Below are 18,880 nucleotides of genomic sequence, written 5' to 3'. Positions count from 1 at the left end.
AAGGGATTCACATGACACTGGCTTGGCCTTGAGTTGATAATTGTTGAAACTAGGTGAGGGGTGGGGGCCATGACGTTCATCATCTAACACTTTTATATATGTTTGAAATTCTTCATAATAAAAAAAGAAATGAAAGTGCTCAGATACTGGAATTCAAAGGGTGAGGAGATTAGCTTTGCTTGGGCAAATGGTGGATTTCCAGGAAGATTGCTTGGAAGAGGTGGAAACTGGTGTAAGACGAGAAGAATTCATATGTTCCCTTAGGCAACAGGGACCCTGCCTCCCGAGGGTCAGCACAATAAGGAGAGGAAGGGAGATGTAGCTGGAGGCTAAGGAGGAAGAAAGCCTGGGGAAAAAATGGGGCCTGAGCAGCCCCTCAAAACTCACTCCATTTCTTCTTCATAGTGTGCTATGCTGCTTTCTTCTCTTCCAGTGCATTGATCCATTCTAGATTCGTGCAGTTCAGCCCTAAGTTCTGGGGGAGAGATCTGTTGAGTTAGAAAACTACTTTTCCCAAAATTAACGCATGCAATTTTGTGCTTTTGTTGAAAATCAGAACTTTGTGTAGTCAGATGAAAATTTGTCTTAGACATGGGAGCTCCTGATATCTTTATACAGTAAAATCCCACTGACTACTATATATGAACTACTTATTGTTCAAAATATTTCGCACACGCTCCTTCAGAGAGCGTACTCGAGGGCTGAGAACGCAAAAGACATCTGACAGAGGTGCCGTCTGCACTTGATGAGCGTAACTTACACAGGTGTGGACAGTATTTTTCTGTAACAAATATTTAGGGTAAAGTCATCATGAAAAATAGGTTAGTTCCTTTTTAAATCATAGGAAAATTGGCATATTTTAAAAGCGTAAGTAAAAATATTAACAATTCTTTGAAATTGCCTGTTTTCAGAGTGTTCTGCCAACAACATGCTGCACTGAAAGACACTCATGATGGTACGTCTCTAAAATTTAGTACTGTGTGTTTAAAGAAAGGTATACATTTAGGTAAAACATGGAAGTCTGATTTACTAGCCTCACTGAATTAAATAAGTTTTTGAGTTAAATTTTTACCTATTTATAAAATTGCCAGTCTCTTTGTGCAGTGTGCAATGTTAATGGACTAACTTTTCTTCTGTGCACCTTTCAGGAAAGTCTCTGTCTGGTGTCTCCCCTACTCACTACAAGCAGAAGACCAACCGAGGATATGGTAAAAAGCTTTGACTTTTGTGACTGCTTCTCTTCTAAAAGAGTATCAGAATTTTCAGTAGATAACATCGATAAATTGCTGCATGCTCCCTGAATTTTTCTCAAGATTCGTGGTTAGCATTTCAGTTCTAATTAAGGAAAAGTGGGCCCTGGCTAACTGAAGTAATGGGATGTACATTCATTCATGAATGGCCTCTGTGTACTTCTGACCAGCAGTGTCTTATCAGCACTAAATCTGGAATGCTCACTGTGGACCAGAGTCAGGACCTCTTTGGAAAGGCTTAGTTCCATGTTATAGCAACTGCATTTTTTTGGTAGTAAACAACACTCTAAACAATGTTGTTCATTTTTCAGTCATTACCCTTTTATCAGAAAGTACTATCAGGGGCGCCTGGGTGGCTCAGTTGGTTAAGTGACTCAGTGATTTTGGCTGAGGTCATGATCTTACAGTTAGTGAGACTGAGCCCCACGTTGGGCTCTGTACTGACAGCAAGGAACCTGCTTGGGATTCTCTCTCTCCCTCCCTTTCTGTCCCTTCCCTGTTCACACAGGTGTGCTTGTTCTCTCTCAAAATAATTATTTAAAAAAAAAAATTATAGGGCGCCTGGGTGGCGCAGTCAGTTAAGCGTCTGACTTCAGCCAGGTCACGATCTCGCGGTCTGTGAGTTCGAGCCCCGCGTCAGGCTCTGGGCTGATGGCTCAGAGCCTGGAGCCTGTTTCTGATTCTGTGTCTCCCTCTCTCTCTGCCCCTCCCCCATTCATGCTCTGTCTCTCTCTGTCCCAAAAATAAATAAACGTTGAAAAAAAAACTAAAAAAAAAAAAAAATTATAGGTACTTGGGTGGCTCAGTTGGTTAAGCGTCCAACTTTGGCTCATGTCATGATCTCGCAGTTCGTGAGTTCAAGCCCCGCGTCAGGCTCTGTGCTGACAGCTCAGAGCCTGGAGCCTGCTTCAGATTCTGTGTCTGCCTCTCTCTCTGCCCCTCCCTTGCTCATGCTGTCTCAAAAATAAAACATTAAAAAAAATTTTTTTTAAGAAATTACTATTAAAAATATAGCTGTTGACCAATGTTTTTTTTAAAAAAAACATTTAAAGTTTATTTTGATAGAGAGTACAAGTGGGGGAGGGGCAGAGAGAATCCCAAGCAGGCTCCACACCAGTGTGAGGCTCAAACCCCCAAATCGTGAGATCATGTCCTGAGATGAAGTGGGAGGCTAACCAACTGAGCCACCCAGGTGCCCCAATCAGTGTTTGATAGGGAAAGGTAACAATGTGTTAGTTTTATTTTTAAAGAAATTTAAAAAATCAATAGTTTTGAAAAGCAGATGAGAACACTGTTATCAATCGTCTCCCCAGAGGAAACTATCAGTTTCATTTGTATTCCTCTAAAAATTTCACGTATATACAAAATATAGTAGTAACTATATTTTCTTTTCACCCACTGTATTTTAGAGATCCTTCCATGTCCATACAAATACACATACCTTGGTTTTAAAAGGCAGCATGTTATTCCAGTGTATCAGTTGCATAGCTGAATTACAACTGAACTAGTTTCTGCATAATAGACACTTAGGTTATTTCCATTTTCTTTTTATTTTGAGAGTGAGCTAGAGCACACATGCGGGCAGGGGAGAGGCAGAGAGAGAGAGAATCTTAAGCAGGCTCCATGCTCAGTGCCGAGCCTGATGCCAGGCTCAGTCCCACAACCCTGGTATCATGGCCTGAGCCAAAATCAAGAGTTGGACGCCCAACCGACTGGGTCATCCAAGCGCCCTTTTTTCCCATAATTTTCTATCACATTAAATAATGTAGTTAACATTTTTTTCCATTCATCGTTGTGCCTTTATGAGCCGTACCATTTCGAAAACTTCATGTAGCTTGCTGGGTCCAAGAGTATAAACAATGAAGCTGTGGTAACAATGGGCTAATTACCTTCCAAAGAGGCTGTAATACCAGCAGTACACAATTATCCCAATCCCTCCAAACATTATATATTAAACACCTTCATCTTTGTCAGTCTGGTAGGAGAAATATTTTGCATGTCTTCACTTAGGAGTAAAGGTGAATGTATCCCCCTATCTTTTCATCAATTATATTTGTTTTCCTGTGATCCAGTCTTTCTCTTTAATGAACTCTTCCTAGAGGGCCCCCCCTTTGCCCATTTTTCTGCTTTTTATATTGATTTAGATTTTAAAAATTGGTACTTTATCATATGTATTGCAAACATTTAGTCTAAGTCCACCACATATTTTGACTTTGTAATAACTTTTAGCATACAGGAGTTTTATACTTTATGTAGTCAAGCATCTATCTTTTCCTTTATGGATTCTGGATTTCCTACAGGATTCATATTTTCAACTGATTTTTCAGGACTGAAAAGAAAAAGAGGAAGAAAGAAACGCCTCCCAACAGGCGTTCCTGTACAGGTAATTTGACTTCATTTTATTATAGCTTTCAGTTTCTTTACACAAAGTCCTTAACAGTTCTAAACAGAAGTTCTACATATCAGGTGATATGGTACCAGAAACATAAGGTGAATGTAAAAGAAAAGTTGCCTGTGTCTTGGGTATCCTAGCACATGACCTGCAGGAAGGAGATGACAGGTCCCATGGCTCCTGTAACACGTGCCCTGGGACCACATCAGTGAGTGTCTAAGTGCACCGTGCACTTATGGTCTTAATGTGGGCAAGGTGCAGCAAAGCATCCTTACCTAGCCAAGTATTTCTCAGTTGCACGATCCACACTTGACCTATTATGTGTAAAGTGTATGAAGTATTTTGGGAACTTGAAAGTTTTTTATGTATCAGCTCATATGAGCTAAATGAATATGAGCTAGCAACCTTTCACCTCTTGCTGTTTATACAACAGGAGCTAGTCACAACTCTTGATGTTTTGTTATACAAAAATACATTTGATGTTTACATGTAAACTATCAATGAATACGGGGCATGATTTTCACCATGGGCATATTGATGAATTACATGCAACAAAACATTGGTTTTCATTTTACGCAACATTAAATGCCAACAGTAAGTGTAATCTTGATTCTTCTCTCCCTCTAGCCATCTGAAACAATGATACTCAATAGATTCATACAAGAAGTGAAGGAAGAGGAGAGCAGACACACAGGTTTGCTATAAATTTTGTAACAAATATGACTTACAATACTTAAACAATGAAGACTCATTTATTTCAAAATTGGTATCCCACTTTATTCTTCTGGACTTGTGGTAATTGTTAGAATAGGAACCTTTTATCGTAGCCGTCCACTCTATCATAAGGCCAGCAGATCAAAGTAATTTTAGGTAGGGATGGTCCACTGTTCTTTGTACTAAGAAAGGATATACTTCCTGATCTAGAAGCCAGGATTACCTGAGCTCAGAATCCAGTGACATGCTGCCCCTTGCACTGTACCCTCCACTCCCCCCAGGAAGCTGAAGCCAGTAATTACAGGTTTCTGTCAAGGAAACATAGACATTCTATCATGACACACAATAATTGTGACAGAAAAAAAAAATGACAGGAGGCTATCAAAGATTTGAAACCAAATTTTAGAAAATCCTCTTGATTCATAGAATTGGTTGTAACATTCATTGTTTCAGCTAGGGAAAAAAATGAGGCATGGTGAAAATTACAATTAAAAGACAAAGGTGCTGTATTTATTATCTTACTAATTGTGCTCCTCCATCACTAGGCAAGGTCTGCAGAAGTGACCACATAGGGATTGATGATAGCAGCCCTGAGACCATTTCCTTCTAAAATGTGTTTATTTTTAGATGCAATTAGATCAAGTGTGAAAATTGATTTTCTTAAGAAATGTAAGAAAGTGGGGCTTCTTGATGATTTATTTGAAGAAATATTAGACAAACTTCATTTGATTCAAGAAAGACTCATGGATGAGACTGCTTCCGAATCAGGTACTGAAATACCAACATTTCTACATGTAGAGGCTTCTCACAAACCTACTTGTAAAACAAAACAAAAAGTGCACTTTTTCTTTCTATGTGGTTTCTTTTTCTTTGCCTTATCTCATTCTTTGATACAATTCAATGCTTCAGATCTCTAGAGATCCTGTTTATAATAAATCAGTAGGATGTGGGTAATTCAGAAACTTAATGCAGTCAAAAGCATCCTAATGCCCTGAAAGTTTCGATGTACTTTCCAGAAGTGCATAGCTGAGAGTGACCCCCAACGGGATAGGTATGTTAAGAACCACACGCAGTCATACAGCCAACAACTTGTTGCCAACATCTGAAAATGGCATTTAGTTTTGATTTGACTCAAATTCTATTCCTCACATCTCTGTTTATAATGTTAACTCAAAATTCACTGAAGGAAAAGTAATGCTTTGATGTTTCATTTAGTTAAATGTGACCATTTGTAAAAAAGCTGTCTGGGAAGCCAAAGTTCCATTTGTATACGCAGTGTATAGCCACTTTGCCTTCTTAGAATCTACACCGTGAGCTTCTAAACTTGATGATAAATGGAGTTATCTTACAAGGAAAAGCTCGACAAGTCTAGACTCTAGGCAACAATGTAAAGTATACGGTTATCTGAGAGGGATTATTTTCAACACGACAAAATCAAAAAGTGAAATTATGAAGACATTTCCAAAAGCTCACTCATGACATTCTTTCATTCATTTCTTTACTTTAGACCAAGCACTTCTCAAACTTGAACTTGCCTCTCAGAATCCCTGCAGGGCTTGTTAAAACACGTACCTGGGCCTCACCCAGCCACGAATTTGCATTTCTAACACGTCCCCAGGGGATACTGCTGCTTCAGCAGTCTGATTCTGACAGATACCACAGTTCCCCGTGCTTGGCTGCTCTGGTTACTTTTCCTTATTTGGGGTTACTTTGTAAGGTGTTTCTGCCTACATAAATTATTTAAATTAAAACTGAAAATGTTTTTCTCCCTACAGACTATGAAGAAATTGGGACTTCACTTTTTGACAGTAGATTGTTTGAAGACACATTTGTAAATTTTCAAACAGGTACGTGAGTTATAACTGAGCAGCACAGTTTATAAATATATATATTAAAGTAATACACTACTATGCAGCAGATAAAAATCCTATTTCAGAAGAATTTTGTCTTATTAAATGAAAAAGCCCATTGCAAAGCATTATGACCCCTCACTCACACACACAACAAAAAAAGTGCACCCAAATGGAAACCGTCGTTCTCTCTAAGTGGCTGGACAGTGCCACATTACATTTTCCACATATACACAGTATCTTAGTAATCAGTAAAAACTCCATTTTTTGTTCCTACTTTTTTAAATGATTGCAAAATGGGAGGTATTCAGTCCCCTTATTCAGGTCTCAGCAGGAACTGGTGAGGCAGCAAGGCTGGGATAAACTCCATGGCTGCTTGACTCCCTCCCTGGACTTAATGTGTACAAATTTTAATTCTCTCGGTATTAGGGAAGGAGGGTTGTAATTCATTTATTCTCAAGTTTTAAAAAAGATGAGCAAGAAAAAAATCAAGAAACTTTTGAAAAAGAAGAAAGCCTGGAGGGGGCAGAGACTTAAATGGTTGCTACTTTACAGAAAGGTTTTATTGAATCATTATATTGTATACCTGAAACTGATACGACATTGTATGTTAATAATACATCAACCATTTACTGAGTAGGTCCTTGTACCATTAACATGCTTTCAAAACTGACTAAATTTCCACTTACTGATGAGTCTGATCGACCTCTCTCTGCCCCACACAGCTGGACAGGCTGGGCACTGCACATCCTGGCCAAAGTGGGAGACACACATTCGCACAGAATTTGGTGTAAATAGCTCCCCCTAAAGTTGTACACTGTGCCCTACACTCCATTCAAATTCTGTATTACATTTTTAATCAGAAAAACCAGCATATCCTTTAATAGTCTCTTGAGAATGCATACTGCTAATGTGAGTATCCATATATTTTTTAAAGCAGCCTTTAAAAAATTTTTTTAAGCCTAATTTTGTAGGAGACTTTCATATAAAAGTTACATTTCTAGCACCTGTCACTACTTGCATAGGTTGAGAGTATACACATTACAGTGTAGTATTTGGGAGGTGTGGGTCACCAAGAGGAGGCATTATTTGGAATTGCATTAGAACTTAAAAGGCCTAACCTTTGACATCTCATCTTGCTTAATTTAGCCTTTCTAATGTTCAAGAAAGTCAACTACAGGTATTCTAGAGAAAGATTATGTATGTGTGCGTTTTAATATTCTTCAACTTATAAGTTTTCAAAAAATGACATTGTCCCTGAGTAATATTGTTATTTACAGAGCCTGTTTCCACAAAAGCCTTCCTATTCCTAAATAAAATCAAAAGCTTTTACATAACATTAAAAATTGGATGCAATTTTATAAATGATTTGCCCTTAACCTTGCTATTCTACACACATGCTCTCTCCACTTAACAGATATAGTGTAGCATGAAGATAATACAGTCTCTGCTTTTGAGTTCTCAAAGATATACAATAGGGAGTCAAGCTCTAAAGATGTACTGACCAGCTGTATGTGATAAATACTAGAATTCTGTCCTGAATTAGAAGAGGAAGAAAAGGCATATAAGAACCAGGCCCTCTGCACAGCACTGTGTACTACTGTGCACTTGCATGTAAAAGGGGCTAGGAATAGTCCCTTATTTATAAAACTACCAACCTGAAATCATTTCATTTCTTATCACAGCAATAGAGAATAAAATTGATCAATGTGAAGAAAGGCAGAAGCAACTGAAGGAAGAGATTGAAGGACTTCAGGACTTAAAAAAAACCTTGCGGTCTCTTCAAGAAGATAGAGAACTTAGGTCAAGTTCTACTTCAGTATCTTCCGGGTCTTCTAAGGATTACTATTTCCTGGGCCAGGAATGAGGCTCAGCTCCAAGCAGGCTGCGAACGGAAGATCTAACCTGTGGAAGCCACACATCTTTAGACCTATGCCTCTGGTCCTCAAACTTCAATCCTCATCAACTCTTACCTGTTCCTACATTTCATGCCTGACTGGGTATTTACTGCCTCCCTCTTATCACCTCACTTCTGTTCTCCAACAAAATGTTTCTTAGATTCTACTTGAGTAAATTAGATTATACCTCCCATCTCTCCCACCCTCTGCCCTGAAAGTCCGATGGTGCCTTCATGCTGGTGCATTGCCTCCCATGCTTCCCCCACTCCAGTGATCTAAGTTGACTTCAATAACATACAAGATGCTCCTGGAAGTAAAGGCTCCCCCCAGGGCCTTTGCTTGTCCTGCTGTGAAGCCTTAACTACTCTGTTTCCCTTCTCTGCCTGTTCTGCCTGCAGATCTCATTACACCAGTTCTACCCCTTCTTCCCTCTGAGATCACTTCCCAAGGTAACCCACTGTATCTTACATCCCACCGTTAGGGTATAAATTCTGAGGGCAAAATCTCACTATTCCCGTGATTTGCTCTCAACACATTCCCAGCACCCATGATGCTCAATAAATGCATAAACTGTTATTATCCTTTGAGACTAGTTCCAGCTCATAATGACTCAGATAAAGTAAATTTGAATATTTTACTCCACTTATCCCAAATTTACCTGTCATCACAAAGTCTGCTTTTTATTTTTGGGTTTTTAAAGTTTGTTTATTTGAGAGAGTGCGCGTGCAAGGGAGGGGCAGAGAAAGAATGAGACAGAATCTCTAGCAAGCTCCATGCTGTCAGCACAGAGCCAGAAGTGGAGCTCACACTCACGAACCGTGAGATCACGACCTGAGCCAAAATCAAGAATCAGACACTTCACTGACAGTCACACAGGTGACCCGACAAAGCCTGCTTTTTAAATTTCTTTTTGGCTGCAGTCACTACATGGGCGTATATCATCTTTAAAATAAGTATTTCAATTTAAAATGACTACAAAAGAACATCAGTGGGAATACACAAGAATGAAAAACAATCACTAAAACTTTTCTCTGACAATACAGTTTGGATTTTTATGCACCAAATCTGATCCCTGAAAACCTGACATTCATATTTCTTTTTACCACACTACTCTGATACACAATAATGCCACATTGCAAAATGAGTTTGATCCAAGTCCCCAGCATGGTGTTTCACACGTTTTAAGTACTCAAAAAATATCCACTGAATGAAGAATAGGATATAGGTGAAAAGTACATGTCCATTCCTGTTTTAAGGGCAACCCTAGCTGAATTCATAATTACCTGAGTGACAAAAATCTAAATCTAGTGGCTTTTAAATTCAGCTGCACATCAGAATCACCCAAGCATTTAAGAAACTACAGGAGGGAGTCAAGGAAGATAGCAGATTAGGAAAGATCCTGAGCTCACCTCCCAGGGACACACCAAGGCAACAAGCATATGTACTACAACTCTCTGAAAACAACCTGAAGACTGGCAGAACAGGTCTTCCACCGACAGACCTAGAGAGACCTAGAGAGGCGGCTCCATCGAAAAGGGTAGGAGGAGGGGTGCTTGCCTGGCTCAGTCAGTTAAGTGTCTGACTCTTGATTTGCGCTCAGGTCAAGATCTCACAGTTCCTAAGTTCAAGCCCCGTGTCGGGCTCCACATTAACAGTATGGAGCCTGCTTGGGATTCTCGCTCTCCTCTCTCTGTCCCTCCCCTACTCGCATACACACACACACTCTCAGAATAAATCAAAAAAAATTAAAGAAAAAAGGGGAGGAGGGGCAGAGACACAATCAGTAGCCACACCCCTGGTATGACTACCCACTAAATAGTAGGGACATCTTAGGCACAAAGGAGCAGGGGTCCCAGGCCCTAAATTGGGCACCCCCCACCCTGGGGATCCACACTGTAAAGGCAGGTTCCTCTTTGAAAATCAGCAGGGCTGAATTCTGGGAGCTTTAAAAACCAATGGGGCTTAACTTGGGGAGAGCCAGAGAGCTATAGGAAATGGAGTCTCTGCCCTTAAATGGCCAGCACACTGAATGACGACCTAAGACACTGCACAGATTCAGTGGTCTGGAAAATGCCTGGGATACAGCTAACGATTTAGTGACTGACTTTAAGATATGTGCCAGAGGGGCAGGGATCTGCAGAATTCGTTTTTTCTCCAGGAACAGAAGTGTTTGCTGGTGTTTTCCTTGCCTTCCCCAGCCCTAGACAGCCAGAGGCTTTCAGGAGTCAGTTCTGACACTCTCCATCTACCTTGCCATCACCATGTACCCTGCCCCTACGTTCTCCTGAGGAACCTATCCATCCAACCCATCTACCCCACACACACCTGCACTGCCACATCCAGCAGTGTGCTGTTCACTTACATAACTAGTAAAAATTGGCCAAGGGGTAACACAAAATAAAAACATGTGAAATAGAACATCATATACATAAAACATGGAAGAGGCAGTAAAAATTTAGCGCCGTTGTGTGTCTGAACTGACCATCAACTCAGTATAGACTGCTAAACACATGGGATGTTACATGAGAACCCCCTGGGGTAACCACAAGTCAAAAACCTATAATAAATACACAAAAAATTGGAATCACACAAGAATTCCACACAAAAGATTGGAATCCAAGCATGACACTAAAGAAAGTCATCAAACCACATGGGAAAAGAACAAGAGAAGAAGAAAGAAACAGAACTACAAAAACAACTAGAGAACAATTAACAAAATGGCAAGGAGTACATACCCATCAATAATTAAATGTAAATAGACTAAATGCTCCAATCAAAAGAGTGAATGAATGGATTAAAAAAAAAAAAAGACCCATCTATATGCTGCCTACAAGAGACTCACTTCAGACCTAAAGACACATACAGACTGAAGGTGAAGGGATGAAAAAATATTTATCTTGCAAATGAAAGTAAAAAGGCTGGGGTAGCAATACTCATATAAGCAGGGAAGGGACCGAGACAGAGGGAAAGAGAGAATCCCAAGCAAGCTCCACACTCAGTATGGAGCCCAGTGCGGGGATCAATCTCATAACAGTGACATCATGATGTGAGCCAAAATCAAGAGTTGGATCCTTAAGTGACAGCCACCCAAGTGCTCCACCAAGCCACCTCACATAAAATAGACTTTAAAGCAAAGACTGTAACAAGAGACAAAAAGGTCATTACATAAGGATAAAGGGATCACTCTCGTAAGAGGATGTAACAATTTTAAGTATTTATATACCTAACATAAAAACACCTGAATATATAAAGCAAATACTAACAGACATAAAGGAAAAAGCTGACTGCAATACAATAACTGTAGGGGACTTTAACACCCCACCTATACCAATGGATACCTTGCTCATTGAGACAGAAAATCACTAAGGCAACAGTGGCTCTGAATGATACATGAGACCAGATGGACGTAACAGACATATACATAACATTCCACTTAAAACTGCAGAATACATATTCCAGTGCACATGGAACATTTTCCAGGACAGAGCACATGACAGGTCACAAAAAAGCCTTCATAAATTTAATAAGACTGAAATCATATCAAGTGAAGTATCAAGTGAAATTATACCAAGGATGTATCACAAATTATATCCAACCTTAGGAGACTAGAAATCAATTACAAGACAAGTGGAAGAAACACAAACATGTGGCAGCTAAATAACATGTTACTAAACAATGTATCAACAGCAAAAAAAAATCGAAGAGAAAAAATACCTGGAGGCAAATGAAAATGGAAACATGGTAATCCAAAATCTTTGGGACACAGAAAAAGCAGTTCTAAGAGGGAAGTTTATAGTAATATAGGTCTACCTCAAGAAACAAGGAAAATCAACAATTTAACTTTACACATAATGGAACTAGCAAAAGGAGAACAAAGCCAAAACTTAGCAGAAGGAAGAAAATAATAAAGATCAGAGAAGAAATAAATGAAATAGAGACAAAAAAAAAAAAAAAGAAAAGTTCAATGAGACTAAGAGCTGGTTCTTCGTTTTTTTTTTTTTTTTAATTTTTTTTTTCAACGTTTATTTATTTTTGGGACAGAGAGAGACAGAGCATGAACGGGGGAGGGGCAGAGAGAGAGGGAGACACAGAATCGGGAACAGGCTCCAGGCTCTGAGCCATCAGCCCAGAGCCTGACGCGGGGCTCGAACTCACGGACCGCAAGATCATGACCTGGCTGAAGTCGGACACTTAACCGACTGCGCCACCCAGGCGCCCCTAAGAGCTGGTTCTTTGAAAAGACAAACCAAACTGATAAACTTTTAGCCAGACTCATCAAGAAAAAAAGAAGACTCAACACACCAGTCAGAATGGCTAAAATAAACAACTCAGGCAACAACAGATGTTGGCGAGGATGAGGAGAAAGAGGATCTCTTTTGCATCATTGGTGGGAACACAAGCTGGTGCAGCCACTCTGGAAAACAGTATGGAGGTTCCTTAAAAAATTAAAAATAGAACTACCCTATTACCCAGCAATTGCACTACTAGGTATTTATCCAAGGGATACAGGTATGCTGTTTCGAAGGGGACACAGGCACCCCAATGTTTATAGCAGCACTATTGACAATAGCCAAAATATGGAAAGAGCCCCAACTCTCCATTGATGGATGAATGGATAAAGAAGATGTGGTGTATATATACAATGGAGTATTACTTGGCCATCAAAAAAGAATGAAATCTTGCCATTTGCAACTATGTGGATGGAACTAGAGGTATTATGCTAAGCCAAGTAAGTCAGAGTAAGACAAAGTATGACTACACTTATGTAAACAATCTAAAAAACAGAACAAATGAACAAACAACAGAAAAGAGAAACAAACTCATTAATATAGGATGACTGCCAGAGAGGAGGGGGACAAGGAGACAGGCAAAATAGGTGACAAGGATTAAGAGGTATAAACTTCCAGTTATAAAATAATTAAGTATGGGGATGAAGAGTACAGTATAGGAAATACGGTCAGTAGTACTGTATTAACTGTGTGATAAGGGATGGTAAATACACTTACCATGGTAAGCATTTCATAATGTACATAATTATCAAATTACCTACTGAAAACCTGATATATGCCAATTATACTTCAATTTTTAATTTTTTTAATATTTATTCATTTTTGAGAGACACAGAGAGAGCATGAGTGGGAGAGGGGCAGAGGGAGAGGGAGACACAGAATCTGCAGCAGGCTCCAGGCACTGAGCTGTCAGCACAGAGCCTGACATGGGCCCCAAACTCACAGACCATGAGATCATGACTTGAGCCAAAGTCAGATGCTCAACCGAACCACCCAGGCGCCCCAACTATGCTTCAATTTTTAAAACCACTGAATTGTACACTTAAAAATGGTTACAAGGGGGGCACCTGGTTGGCTCAGTCAGTTGAGCATCCGACTCTTGATTTCAGCTTAGGTCATGATCCCAGGTTGTGGGATCAGAGCCAGTATCTGGCTCCATGATGAATGTGGAACCTGCTTGAGATTCTCTCTCTTTCCCTCTGTCCCTCTCCTTGAACGTGCTCTAAAATAAAAAGTAAAAAGGGGCGCCTGGGTGGCGCAGTCGGTTGAGCGTCCGACTTCAGCCAGGCCACGATCTCGCGGTCCGTGAGTTGGAGCCCCGCGTCGGGCTCTGGGCGGATGGCTCAGAGCCTGGAGCCTGTTTCCGATTCTGTGTCTCCCTCTCTCTCTGCCCCTCCCCCGTTCATGCTGTCTCTCTCTGTCCCAAAAATAAATAAAAACATTGAAAAAAAAATTAAAAAAAAAATAAATAAAATAAAAAGTAAATGGTTAAAATGGTAAATTCATTTATGTTTTACCACAATAAATAAGAATTCTGAATATAAAAAAAAACTACAGAAGACTCCGTCCAGATGCACTGAACAAAGACTTCTCCTGGTCCAGGTGACGACTGTAACTTCCTCTCCTGCTATTATATCCCATAGCAAAGCTTATCTGAGTTTTGATGTCATGATCTTTACTTAAGAGAAAACCTTTGTCCCCCACTTTACCTTCAAATTTAATCTGTCATTCCTACCATGGGAGGCAACTTGGCACAATGGAGCAACATGTGTTTGACAGTCACTAAGTAAGCAAATATTAGGCAAACTATTAAACCTGGGTTTGTACTTGTGCTATGTCATTCACTACCGAAAAACTTCAATCAAATTAGTTAATCTATCTGAGCTTAACTCTACCTACCTTATGCCTTACAGTACAAAACATGGACACTAAGGAAGAAAATATGTGAAGCATAGGGCATAATGTCTGGCACCATGGGAAACAAATGTTCTCAAACACACACACACACACACACACACACACACACACACACACACACACACCCTCTCCTTGCCACGTTTCCCCTAATGGGCCCTGGCTTATGTTCTCCATTCTAACCAAACTTGCTAATGGTTAAGTTCTGGAAGGCTTATCAGCCACCACCTCTAAGCCTTTGCTTATGCCACTTACCTGCTGTTTTGGAATGAGTGAGAAGGACATTATCTTCAGAGCATCTATTTCTCATAATAAGCTATCAAGTTTTCTCGCACCACCTATTGTGAAAAGTTGTTTATAAATATGTTTTTACATATTCCTCGACTTCTCTCTCCTCTCTCCTAATAACTTACACGTTCCTTGAGGACAGGGACTGTCCTTCCCTTCATTTATACGTACAAGGATCCAGATGCATTTTTCTGCTGTGACAGTTCAATCGTATTCTTTCAGTAGGAATAAAACCAAAAGATTTTTTTTTTTTTCTTAATGTTTATTTTTGAGAGAGAGAGAGACAGAGACAGAACATGAGTGGGTTAGGGGCAGAGAGAGAGGGAGACAAAGAATCCGAAGCAGGCTCCAGGCTCCGAGCTGTCAGCACAGAGCCCGACGCGGGGCTCAAACTCACAAGCTGTGAGATCATGACCTGAGCCGAAGTCGGATGCTCAACCGACTGAGCCACCCAGGTGCCCCAAAACCAAAAGATTTCTATGGGAGTAGGGGATACAACTGAGAAACAGGTGACCTGTTCACTGTGGTACCTGTTTTCAGCCTGATACCTGCTAAGAATCATAGTACCAATTTTTTTTAATGGTAGAAAAATATATAGAACATGAAATTTATCAAGCTAACCACCTTTACGTGTGCAGTTCAGTGCATTACATACATTCAACACTGTTGTGTTGTCACCACCACCATCCATCTCCATAATTCTTTATATTTTGCAAAACTGAAACTGTATCCATTAAACATTAGCTCCTAAGTCCTCTCTCCCACCTCCAACCTCTGGCAACTAGCATTCTGCTTTCTGTCTCTGTGATTTTGACTATGTTAGTTACCTTGTGTGGGTGGGATCATGCAGTATTTGTCCTTCTGTGACTGGCATATTTTACCCAGCATAATGTCCTTGGGGTTCATCCAGGTTGCAGCATGTGTTAGAACTTCCTTCCGTTTTAAGGCTGCACATTGCTGATTTTTGAGAGGGAAAAACAACTCTGCATGTATGTCTTGACAGATTATTTATTAATATGTCATTCTAAACATTACATAAATACAGCCTATATACTAGAGTATCAAATATTATTCCAGTAAGAAGTTCAAGAGTACAGTTAGGGTCATCTTAAGAAATATGAATACTTTGGCTTTCATTATCACATCAGATGAAAAAAACAACTCAAAGAACAGTTTTCATTTCCTGCTATGATTAACAATGAAACCAAGTAGAAAAATAAGAGTGTATTAAAAAAAAAAAAGATACTCAAGTACTTTTCAAAGAACATATTTCCATTTTCTTCACTACATACACACTCATACAAATTACTCGGTAATCTGAGAAGTGGTTCTTTACCTATATAAGGAACCTCAGTAAATATTTGTTGAATGAATGAACAATCTATGGAAATGGATCTACTACTTTAATTTGTGCTTTAGGTTTTTTTCAAGTAAGAGCAATAGTAAACATACCGCAGGTCTTGTTTTGTCCAGATCATAAGCCTATATAGAACAGTGATTGTTATGAACACTACCCATCATAGCTAATAATCAAATTAATGTGCATTCATCAACCTAGTAAGAAAAATTCTATCATGTTGCAGAACTAATCCTAATTAATAACTGACTGGGCTTCAATCACTTGCAACATGGTCAGGAAAAGGGAGCTGGGACTTCTAGGTTTGAATTTATCTCACTTATCAATGAATTCCTATCTTTGGGCCCTCACTCCCATCCAAACCCTCAGACACACTTAGAAACACTGCTAAAAATAGTAGCTGCAGCATATCTTCACTCTCTTGTTAATTTGACTCTGAAAATGTATTTGGGCTCCAAGTTCAGATGAGGGACCTTCCAAACAGGAAACCGTTCACTAAGGGAATGCCCACAGATGGAAATGAGTCTGTGAGCCAGAGAGAACAAAGCTTTGTTCTTACAGCAAGCTCAACAGACACACACGATAAAACTCAGAGTTGAACACTCTTCCTCCAAAAGTCATGTTCATAACCAGACCAAAAAAGAAACAAACAAAAAAAACCAAAAAACTTGAACTTAAAAGGATCCTATTTAAAAGGATCTTTCCAGGGAAATCATAATTTTGATCCTTTTTCAAAGTTATATCGTGCTAAATATTATACCTAACACAATCAAAAGACGAGGAAATAAAAAACGAAAGCTGAAGTTGCAAACAAGCAAAGGTGTGACACTTGGCCTATAGATAAAAGAGAGAAATTCTATGAAGTCCTGCCAGAAAGCTGGTTTTAAGAACACCTTGTGAGTCAGATGTAGTGGATCTGATCGTCTAGCAGCCATAATTTAGGAAGGCAAGAGTATGCTGAATATGCCATTACTTTCTTCTCATGATTAGCGTTTATGGGGGAAACAGTGGGGAATCAAATTTAAACTTCAGCTCTCAGACTGTATCTTAATAAAACAAAACACTGTTGGATAGTAGTGGATACTCTATAAAATATTGACCTCTGTCCAAAGTTTCTTTCGATATCAACTTTTTACAGGTAGTCCTAAATTACTACTCTTTATGGACTTAATTCTTAAGAGAAACCTTGGCTAGCCTACAAGTTTATCTTTGCATAATCATCATCGTAATAGGTTTAACTCATATTAAACTCAATATTGTTTTTTGATACGCGATGAAGTTAAAAAAGGTCCTCAGTAGTACAAACACACACAAAAACCTCAAACTATCTTCACTACTCCTTCACAGTACGGCTAGTGAACTAGCAACTGATGCAGCATTTCAACAAGCCCCAAAGTCAGCATCTTTAATTCAAGGTGGGGCCTCTTATGTCTATCTCACAATCCACAAACCATCCCAGTTCCTGGGGTCGAAAGGGTTGCTACTATGTGAGCCAGGAGAATTACCGCAAACTTCTCCTTTCCAAGTTCAGCAGTTCCTCTAATCAAAAACAAAACAAAACAAAACAAAACAAAACAAAACAAAACGAAACAAAACAAAACAAACGACCAGCTAAACTTTCACCCCTTTACAATGTTCCAGCCAAATTAAGGTCACATTTAAAATGCACATATCTGGAAACAAGACTTGTTTAGAACGGGTTCAGGAAAAGCTGTACATCCTTCATACATTCCTACACAGAGAATGGTGTCTCAAGATGTGAAAAACAAACAAGCTGACGGGTTTTTTACCTGCAAAATTACATCACCCGCAGAGCACAAAGCAGCCACCATGGCCAGTGCCCCAGAGCATTCACAAAACCCAGCAGCCTGGGGCTTCAGTTCTTAAAGGCTCCACATTTACTGGCTTTAGCAATGAATTCCTTTAGCAGAGGGCCATCCATTTGCCAAAATGCTGCAGTCTGTGTAACTTCTGTCAAATGATTGATGCAAAACTTAAAGCAGAATTCTTCTAAATCCTGGACACACACAACAAAAATAAAAACAAAAAGAGGCTTTTTTTTATTAACTTTGATCAAATTACTTCTATCCAAACCCCTCATCCCAAATCTTTCACCCTCCCCTAGAAAAGATATTTGAGGCCAGAAACCTCAAACTAAGCAAACAAGTGACTGTACATAGGTCGGCATCAGAAAAGCACGTACTATTGAGGCGCCTGAGTGGCTCAGTACTCAGATGAGTGTCCGACTTCAGCTTAGATCATGATCTCACTGAGAGTGAGTTCGAGCCCTGCGTCGGGCTCTGTGCTGACAGCTCGGAGCCTGGAGACTGCCTTGGATTCTGTGTCTCCCTCTGTCTCTGCCCCTTCCCCACTCATGCTCTGTCTCTCACACACACAGAAATAAACATTAAAAATTTTTTTTTAAATAAAAAAAGAAAAGCACGTACTATTTAGTCACAACACAGTAAGTCCAACAGCTCCCCTACCTCAAGTCTCTCTAGAACGTACACCCATTCACAGAGCCTATGGGGGCACAGCCTCCGCATGGCTGTCACACAGTCCGGTCACATGCAAAGACTTTAACAAGCTGAAAGCATACACCTGAAACTAATACAGTATTATAAGTCAATTCTTCTTCAATAGTAATTAAAAACAAAGCTGAAAGCAACTTTACTCCAACGTATGTTTGACCACAGTCAAGTCAGAGAAAAGAATTAAGATGTGGGTTATTTAGCTTAAGGAAGACCTTAAGAAATACAAAAGTGATGAAGAGATGTCCTAAGGAGACACATAAAAAAAAAAAATTCCACAGACCTTAAATTCATTTTCACTCTCTGAGATAAAAATGCCTTCATTGTTAAAACCACAAAGACAGACACACTCCCACTCCCACACACTAATTTCTCAGATAGTCGGTCCAGAGGAAAA

At 39.6% G+C, this 18,880-nt stretch overlaps 2 protein-coding genes across 7 annotated transcripts in view; one reads left to right on the top strand and one right to left on the bottom strand.

Moving 5' to 3' along the window:
* Window positions 1-8,691, top strand: part of SETDB2 (SET domain bifurcated histone lysine methyltransferase 2) — an 86,378-nt gene extending 77,687 nt beyond the window's left edge. For both annotated transcript variants that reach the window (XM_047079494.1, XM_047079485.1), the window contains 7 exons: window positions 912-955; window positions 1,149-1,208; window positions 3,578-3,633; window positions 4,270-4,336; window positions 4,984-5,124; window positions 6,132-6,203; window positions 7,892-8,691. In XM_047079494.1, the coding sequence (XP_046935450.1) occupies window positions 912-955; window positions 1,149-1,208; window positions 3,578-3,633; window positions 4,270-4,336; window positions 4,984-5,124; window positions 6,132-6,203; window positions 7,892-8,073 (622 nt within the window). In that variant the 3' untranslated portion in view covers window positions 8,074-8,691. The remainder of the gene's footprint in view (window positions 1-911; window positions 956-1,148; window positions 1,209-3,577; window positions 3,634-4,269; window positions 4,337-4,983; window positions 5,125-6,131; window positions 6,204-7,891) is intronic.
* A 5,227-nt stretch (window positions 8,692-13,918) lies between these two features.
* The window catches only part of RCBTB1 (RCC1 and BTB domain containing protein 1), a 56,475-nt gene continuing 51,513 nt past the window's right edge, over window positions 13,919-18,880 (bottom strand). For 3 of the 5 annotated variants that reach the window (XM_047079434.1, XM_047079425.1, XM_047079446.1), the window contains exon 13: window positions 15,586-17,969. In XM_047079434.1, coding sequence (XP_046935390.1) covers window positions 17,829-17,969 — 141 coding nt within the window. In that variant the 3' untranslated portion in view covers window positions 15,586-17,828. Of the gene's footprint in view, window positions 14,646-15,010; window positions 15,553-15,585; window positions 17,970-18,880 lie in introns of those variants that run through there. The other 2 variants (XR_006962061.1, XR_006962058.1) reach the window with 2 other exon arrangements.

The sequence above is a fragment of the Lynx rufus genome, unplaced genomic scaffold (genome assembly GCF_022079265.1).
Source record: "Lynx rufus isolate CCGP_SWC_20201006 ecotype Redwood Valley unplaced genomic scaffold, mLynRuf1.p SCAF_1, whole genome shotgun sequence".
Lineage (NCBI taxonomy): Eukaryota > Metazoa > Chordata > Mammalia > Carnivora > Felidae > Lynx > Lynx rufus.
This window is presented reverse-complemented; position numbering and strand designations above follow the sequence as displayed.